The following is a 9,000-nucleotide window of genomic DNA, read 5'->3' as shown; positions in this document are numbered from 1 at the left end:
TAATAACTGAGACTGCCATGATCCTCAGGCCTCTTCTAAGAACACTGTGAAGATGATACAGTGAGTGGGATCAATGCAAAGAGCCTGTTTCAAACACCTGACATAACTACATTGGCCTTTAACAGCTCCCTGGTTTCTAAGCTACCAAAACCCACTATAGTACCGCATTAAGTTACCATCTCAGAAATAGTGCTGATGAGAGAGTAACAAATTGTCAAGTACTATGGATATAGATTCAGACTGGTAGGAAATTAAAACAATGCAAACGGAGCTCATTCTTATGTAATTCAAGAAAGTCGATGACTTAGGTTTTCATATTCCTACCTTAACATGGGGTGGTTCAACATAAAGTCTGACATTGATGTCTATTTGTATTTTATTTATCTTTTGTTAATAAAGATATGTAATTGAGAATACTTAACTGAGTGGTTTGTAGCATTATTTCAAATATTTGGCAGAAAAGGAGTTTATGGGACTGGCAGGGGGCTTTGAATTAGAAAATTTCAGGATCTTTTAACTCAAAAAATGTGTCACTTGACATTTCTGTTTCTCTGTTCCCTCTCCTGTGAAGCCTAGTTTACTGATTTTAGGAAGAATATCTGAACTCCTGTCTTATTCTACTTCATTTTGGGGAAAAAAAAAAAAACCAGATAACTCCTGGAACATTATTACGTGAACTTTGATTTTTTTTTTTTTTTTTTAAGATTTTGTTTATTTGACAGAGCACAAGCAGGGGTAATGGTAGAGGCAGAGGGAGAAGCTGACTCCCTGAGCAGGAAGCCTGACTCGGGGCTGGATTCCCAGGATCCTGAGATCATGACCTGAGCCAAAGACAGACGCTTAATGGACTGAGCCATGCAGGTGCCCCTGAACTTTGATTTTATTATCTCAATAATAGCTGCCTTTTGAGTGCTAAAACCATGTAATTTTTATATGTTACTTCTCCAAAAGAACTTCCTGGAGTAATGGATAGTTCCCCTATTTTACAATAAGCACATGGACTTAAATCCATGTAGCTTGCTCAAGTCCCGACAGTTAAAAGTGTTAGGGGCACCTGGGTGGCTCAGGTCATGATTCTGGGATCCTGGAATGGAGTCCCCATCAGGCTCCTGCTAGGAGACTGCTTCTCCCTCTGCATATGTCTCTGTCTCTGTCTCTTATGAATAAATAAAATCTTAAAAAAAAAAAAAGTGCAGGATATAATGCCAAGTATCTTTGACTTGTCAAGTCAAATGTCAAGTAAAGCCTACCCCTTTCTCTAGTATTTTAAGACCCCACTGTCTGGGCCAGGAAGACTGGTCTCTTGCAATTTCTTCTGTTGACAGAAACCTTAAGCCTGCCTCAGTCTACAAGGTTCACCCTCAACACCTGAAAATGATGCATCTGTCCCACATTCTTTAATACTACCCCTTTCCCCAACCTTGTGGGATGCTTCTAACAAGACTGACTATACAAAAATGAATAAATTGTTCTTTCATTAAGTTTGTAACAATTCTGAGAGGAAATACCCCCCAAATAGGAAGGACGTCTGTTTGAGTTTCTTTTAGCAATGTTATCTAGTTTCTACTTGGGAATTTTTTCCCTCTAAAATCTAATCATGGGTTTATAAGTTTAAGATCAAGTTAAAACGAATTTTATGTTATTTTTAAAGATTTTATTTATTCCTAAGAGACACAGAGACATAGGCAGAGGGAGAAGCAGGCTCCCTGCAGGAGCCTGATGCAGGACTCGATCCCAGGACTCTGGGATCATGACCTGAGCCAATGACAGATGCTCAACCACTGAGCCACCCGGATGTCCCTGTTAAAATGAATTTTAAATAAAATTGACGGTCTTTTCTCTCGAATTATGGTTCTGAGGAAATTCATCTACATGCTCTAATTTATGGAAAGGGGTGACCTGCATGGACAAGAAGACACAAGCTCTAGAAGTTCATCTCCACTGCGAGTATCTCCGTGGAGCTTACAGCCTGTCCCGTTTGCCGCAATGTTTAATTGGGGAGTACAATGAGCTTCCTAACTCTACTCCTTGATCACACATAGAAAACGCTAATTATTGGGTGTTACAAAACTGATTTCAGTGCTCTGAAGAACGATGTGGACTTTCCATTCCTTAGATTCTACGACTCATCCTTTCTGGCAGACACACAAAAGAATCCCCGCTCCACGTATACAGAAAAAAAAAAAAAAAAAGGAGCGGACCACCGCGCATGCGCATGCTCCTTACTCCAGCCGGCGGAGCCCTCCACCCGCGGCTAATGCGCCTGCGCGCGGGGAGAGTCCTCGGCCCGGCGGCGGGCGGGAAGCCACGCGGAGGACCCGGATGGAACCCCGGAGCGGCCGGCTGGAGGTCGCTGCGGACTCTTCCGTGTCCCCGCGCCCCGCAGGTTCCTGCTGGGGGGCCGGAGCCGAGCAGCCGGCGCCCAGTGGCTGTACCCCGGCCTGAGCGGAGAGCGACCTGCAGCCGGAGAGCGGCGCCCGAAGGAGGCCTGAGCATCCCTTGGGCCTGCGCCCGGGCCCGGAGACGGGCGGGTGCGGAGCGAGCGGAGTCTTCTTTCCTCGCCGCCGGCGCCCGCAGCCCGCGCCGCTTCCCTAACGCGCCGTCCTTAATAATACACCAACAGTGCCTACCAGTTACGAGCTGCATGGTCTGCACATGCATGCTTAATAATTAAAGCTCCCAACAACCCTGTAAGGTAGGTACTATTGTCATCCCACTCGAGGAATCGAGGCTTGGAAGGGACCAGCCTCCAGGTGACAAAGCCAGGATGCCCGGCGTTTGCTCGGCGTTTGCTCGGCTGCTGCATCCCCGGCCCTTTCCTCTGGCTGTCGCCTCTGCCAAGTGCCCTCGCGAATCCCGACCCCGGACACCCGCGCCCCCTCGGACCGGAGGAGGCAGTGCCGAGATAGAAGAGGAATTGTGTTTGGCTCGGAGTTGTAGGTTTACGGCTGCACTGGGCTGTTGTCACTGCAGAAATACAGGTTTTAGCCTTTCCCAGAGGTTTCTGTTCTGTGAATGTTCACTTCTAACGGGTTTCTCTCACAGTCGTGATACTTTCTCATAGCTACCCTTATACCCCATAAACTGGCAAAAAACATTTTACTGGTTTGTATCACATCTTTCACTCTGCATCTTAAGATATCTCAAACTCTCAGAAGAATCCTTCTAAAAACGAATCATGTCTAAAGATAATGCGTTTTGCTGACTACGATAACCTTACTGTTTATTATGGAAAATTCCCCCCCTACATAACATAAAATATAGTGAGAATGATGCAATGTTGTGTGCCCATCATTCAGCTTCAGCAGTTACCAACTCAAGGCCCATCTAAGGCCTTCTGCCTCCACCCCACTCTGTGTGTGTGTGTGTGTGTGTGTGTGTGTGTGTGCGCACGCGCGCTGACGACAGTCTTTCAAAGGAAATCCCAGACGTGTTTGCATTTCACCTTGTAAGCAGCAAAGTCTGTATCTCTAATAAATGAGTTACCTTTTTTCACACAAGCATACCATTAATCACACCTGTTTAAATTAAGTTTTTTCTCTTTTTCCTCCCCATTTTTTTAAGCAGGCTCCACACTGGGTGTAGAGCCCAACGTGGGGCTCGAACTCACGACCCTGAGATCAAGACCTGAGCTGAGATCAAGAGTCGGATGCTTAACCAACTGAACCACCCAGGCGCCCCAGTTAACAATAATATGTTGATGCTTTTTTAGTGTTTCCATATTTTAGGATATTGTGATTACTAAATAACACAGAGGAGCAAATGAAAATTGTAAAGTTCTAAAACACAGTAAATTCCTCTTTGAGAATCTTGAAAATTCTTGCTACCTATTCTCCTTTTTTGAGGAAGATGAGGACTACTACAAATGACTTTTTCTAAAAATCTTTTGTTCAAAACAGGTAAATTTTCAATCAAAACATACCTGAGTGGCATAGTCAGGGTGGATTGGAATGGACCCTTAACTAGTCTATTACTATAATAATTTCTAATGAGACTGAGCAAAGCTTTTTCATTCACTTCTACTCCTCCCCAAAACATACATAGTAAATATACATAAGAGAATATAGAAAAATAAGCATTTTTATGCTGATGTTATAATTTTATTATCAGTTAGGAGAGATCCTAAACATAGTTGGCCCTATCATCACCACTTGACAAAAGAAAGCTTAGGATCAACTTTTAAACTTCAAATCATCTTCCAATTTTTAAATGACTCATAACAAGTAGCCATGTGGCTTGCCAACTTATTAGTTTACATAGAAGTTCATTTTATAGCTAGTTAATTGGGCAGAGCTACTAAAAAGGTAGCGTTTTAAGTTAATATTCTTGCCTTACTTATTGTGAGGTATTTTTTTATGGCCAAAGTGGGCATTTGGATTTAAATGTGTCCCTGTTATTTCCACCACATTCTGTAGAATAGAACTTTGGAAACTTAGGGGATCATTTATTTACCTGGGAGATAGAACTATCTTCTAAGGTATATTTGAGCCTACCTGTGGGTTATACCTTTGCTCATTGCTAAGGAGAAAGAAAAAGAAAAAGCATGGCTTTCTTCCTTAGGTCCCTGAACTTTCTTAGGAGGTTGTTATCAACTCAGAAACTTAAATGCCTATTAAAGCATTTAGACTATTTACTTAGCAACCTAGCCTATCCATAATCTAGTGGTTGGCCTGAAGAATAGGTTTTCATTTCTCTAAACTAACTACTCACGAGGATATGTATTAGAATCACCTGGACAAGATTTAGAGTCTTTTTTTTTTTTTAAGGTAATCTATGTGCCCAACATAGGGCTTAAACTCATGACCCAAGATCAAGAGTCCCCTGCTGTACTGACTAAGCCGGCCAGGTGCCCCAAGATTTAAGAGTCTTTTGTTCTCCTATGGAGAACATGATTTATTAGTTCTAAGGGAGGGAGATGTATAATTTCAGAGGAGTTCCCAGTGATTGTGCGATGAGCATCTCTTATTAAAGATTACTATCTTAGTTACTGTGCATAAGAATTATCTAAAATGCTTATGTAGAATACAGATTCTGAGCTCCTACTGTAGAGCTAGGGAATCAGAATCTCTGGAAGTGGCGACCATGAATCTGCATTTTAGCAAAAGATTTCAGTGATTCCTCCATTTGCTAAACCAGGAACCATTACCTTCTAATTCCTGTCCTCAGATTAAAACAAATCTTAATCTTGGGAACATTGCTTATTTTCATTCCATAGTTTCGGCCTTTTTTTTGGACTGCTTTTACTGAGGGGTAGTTATATGAAAAAGCATCCTGAAATTCCTATTGTAACTAAGGGTGTCCTATGAGAGACGTTTTTCTGAAGTTTCAGTGACAAGAATAGTTGTGTTTCTCCTGAGCAATTTGTTTTGCTTTTCTGTATAGACAGTATGACTCAGAGACTGGTAGTGTGTTACACTCTAGCAGCAGGGAAGATCTGAGCCAAATTTGTATCCTACTTCTGTTTCAAAGGTGACTTAATCAGACTCATTCGAAATTCTCTACTTAGGTTGGAGTGAAAGCCACTCAAGGATCACATAGTTTTACAGACCTGTTTAATCCCTAACTATCAAAAAAAACTAGCCACTATGTCAAAATGTGTCCTTCCTTATTTAGTGAATTACTCCGTTCTCTATTCACTTGTTCATAACTGTGTGCGTACATCCCTGGCAGAGAATGATGGAAGGAGGGGGTGGTAGTGAGATACCCTTTTAGGGGATACAAAATGTACCAGATTTGTTTGGAACATACATCACTGAAAGCAAATTAAGCCCTAACTGCAGTTCACCAGTAAAGGATTTACAGCTATTTACAACTTGCATAAGTCCAAATCTCCCATATGTAGCTTACTGGTAAGTCATTTATTCCAGGACATTAGCTGTGAGTTTGATAGCTTTAAGTTGGACTGTCATACTATCATGGTTTACTCTGAACTGACATGTTACAGGATATTTCTTGACATGTACAAATGACAGGATGGCGTGTGATGTGGCTTTGTTTTAATTCGGTTAGCCACTGATTTTTAATGTGTGGGTTATATTTTACTCCCAAAGCAAAATTCTGCAGCACCTCTGGAATACTACCTGAGAATTTTGGGGTACCATGTCGAAGAAACGCAAATGGGATGATGACTATGTTCGTTACTGGTTCACCTGTACAACAGAGGTTGATGGAACTCAGCGCCCACAGTGTGTTTTGTGTAACTCAGTATTTTCAAATGCTGACCTCAGACCATCAAAATTGTCTGATCATTTTAACAGACAGCATGGTGGTATAGGTGGGCATGATCTCAATAGCCTGAAGCATATGCCAACACCATCTGATCAGAGTGAAACCTTGAAAGCACTTGGAGTTGCATCTCACGAGGATGCCTTATTACAAGCATCATATCAGTTTGCGTATTTATGTGCCAAGGAGAAGAATCCTCATACAATAGCTGAAAAATTAGTGAAACCTTGTGCATTGGAAATAGCACAGATAGTTTTGGGACCAGATGCACAAAAGAAGCTTCAGCAGGTACCCTTATCAGATGATGTGATCCATTCTAGAATTGATGAAATGAGCCAGGATATCTTACAGCAAGTTCTAGAAGATATCAAAGCCAGTCCTCTTAAAGTGGGTGTTCAACTTGCTGAGACAATGGACATGGGTGACTGCAGTCAGCTAATGGCATTTGTACGATACATAAAAGAAAGAGAGATCGTAGAAGAATTTCTGTTCTGTGAACCATTGCAGTTAACAATGAAAGGAAAAGATGTGTTCAGTCTCTTCAGAGACTTCTTTTTGAAGCATAAGATAGCACTTGATGTATGTGGCTCTGTTTGTACTGACGGTGCTTCTTCTATGCTAGGAGAAAATTCAGAATTTGTTGCCTGTGTCAAAAAAGAGGCACCTCATATCGTGATCACACATTGTTTGTTGAATCCTCATGAACTTGTGACAAAGACTTTGCCTACAAAACTGAGAGATGCTCTGTTTACTGTGGTGAGAGTAATAAATTTTATCAAAGGACGAGCTCCAAATCATCGCCTCTTCCAGGCTTTTTTTGAAGAAATTGGAATCGAGTATAGTGTCCTCCTTTTCCATACTGAAATGAGGTGGCTTTCCCGAGGTCAAATACTTACCCATATTTTTGAAATGTATGAAGAAATAAATCAGTTTCTTCACCACCAAAGCAGTAATTTAGTTGATGGCTTTGAAAATAAAGAGTTTAAAGTTCACTTAGCATACCTTGCAGATTTATTCAAACACCTGAATGAGCTTAGTGCATCAATGCAAAGGACTGGGATGAATACAGTATCAGCTAGAGAAAAGTTATCAGCTTTTGTTAGGAAGTTTCCATTCTGGCTAAAGCGAATTGAGAAAAGAAATTTTACCAACTTTCCTTTTCTTGAAGAAATCATTATTTCAGATAATGAAGCAGCAAGCATTGCAGCTGAAATAACACTGCATCTGCAACAGCTGAGCAACTTCTTTCATGGATATTTTTCTATTGGAGATCTTACTGAGGCAAGTAAATGGATACTGGATCCGTTTCTTTTTAATCTGGACTTTGTCGATGATGGTTATTTGATGAAAAATGATCTGGCTGAATTACGAGCTAGTGGCCAAATCCTAATGGAATTTGAGACAATGAAGCTTGAGGATTTCTGGTGTGCTCAGTTCACAGTGTTCCCAAGCCTGGCAAAGACAGCTCTAGAAATCCTTATACCATTTGCAACTACGTACCTTTGTGAGTTGGGATTTTCATCACTTTTACATTTTAAAACAAAGTCCAGAAGCTGCTTTAATATGAGTGATGACATCCGTGTGGCTATTTCAAAAAAAGTTCCTCGTTTCTCAGACATCATTGAACAGAAGCTACAGCTACAGAAGTCACTGTGAGCTGATACATTTTTAATGTATAATTTTAAATATATTCTTAATTTCATTGTTAAAACTAAGCTATAATTCTGTCTTTTTATATTTATGGTATATCAAATCCCATGAAAAAGTTTAGCATGTTTAATTTTTAATTTTCATCTGAGTCATGTAAGATATACTTTTAAATATATTCTTTGGAGTTAAGTCTTCCAATGTCCATTCCTCTAGCTCCCATGCTCTAAATACCATGATATTAATAAATATCCTAATATCCTATTAGTCACTCTTTGTCTTCTTTTAAATTATAGCAGGACTCAAAAGTCATTGAGGCTGCTAAAAAGAGGATCCCAGAGCCTCACCCTAAAGATTCTGATTTAGCAGATCTGGGCTAAGCTCAAGGGCCTTCCTTCTTAACCAGCTTCCAGATGGTTCTGATGGATTCTTTGGGCCTCTGGCCTCATCTTACTTTCCCTTTCCCCCAATTCTCTCACTTATTTTACATCTTAACATATGTGTATTTTCCAAACATAGTTTAAAATTTTTGAACAGATCAGAATATAAGTAATAAATAAATTGATGTGAAATCACTGTAGTAATTCAGAGCCATCAGAAAATTTCCTGTGGGAATTTAAATTAATATACTTTTTCTGGATAGTAATTTGACAAAACATTTTTAAATTTTAATAAATTTACGTTTTCATTTCAAAACTTTAGTCTTATCAAAGTAGTTTAGTATCATTTTTCATGCTAAAAAATGAGTCCAATAATGAAAAGCCACAATCCCTTTCCTGTCCAATTACTTAACCATTTCCACCTTAACATTTTTTGGATCCACCCTTATCTCTAAGACATACGTTTAAACCAAACATGTATGCCAGTTTTGTGTTTTATTATTTTTTTTGTTAAGTAAATTCTACCCTCAACGTGAGGCTGAAACTTACAACCCTGAGACCAAGAGTTGTAGGTTCTACCAATTGAACTAGCCAGGCACCCCCACTTATGCCAGTTTTTATTTATCAGTTTTAAAAGTTATATATATATTGACTCCTCTAGATAGTAGGTAATTATGGAATTTATAAAATGTTTATCTCCTACTATTCCCAATTTTTTATTGTAATATTGATTTTAGTTCCTTTATTG

General features: G+C 40.0%; 1 protein-coding gene across 2 annotated transcripts; it reads left to right on the top strand.

Annotated features, from left to right (window-relative positions):
* Window positions 1–2,284: 2,284 nt before the first annotated feature.
* ZBED8 (zinc finger BED-type containing 8) lies at window positions 2,285–7,940 on the top strand. 2 transcript variants are annotated; one of them, XM_041746873.1, is made up of 3 exons: window positions 2,285–2,695; window positions 3,568–3,899; window positions 6,051–7,940. In XM_041746873.1, the coding sequence occupies exon 3, from the start codon at window positions 6,100–6,102 to the stop codon at window positions 7,879–7,881; it is 1,782 nt and encodes a 593-aa protein (XP_041602807.1). In that variant the 5' UTR covers window positions 2,285–2,695; window positions 3,568–3,899; window positions 6,051–6,099; the 3' UTR covers window positions 7,882–7,940. The 2 variants fall into 2 exon arrangements, with proteins under 2 accessions (XP_041602807.1, XP_041602806.1); XM_041746872.1 differs by lacking the exon at window positions 3,568–3,899.
* Window positions 7,941–9,000: the final 1,060 nt, after the last annotated feature.

The sequence above is a fragment of the Vulpes lagopus genome, chromosome 3 (genome assembly GCF_018345385.1).
Source record: "Vulpes lagopus strain Blue_001 chromosome 3, ASM1834538v1, whole genome shotgun sequence".
NCBI lineage: Eukaryota > Metazoa > Chordata > Mammalia > Carnivora > Canidae > Vulpes > Vulpes lagopus.
This window is presented reverse-complemented; position numbering and strand designations above follow the sequence as displayed.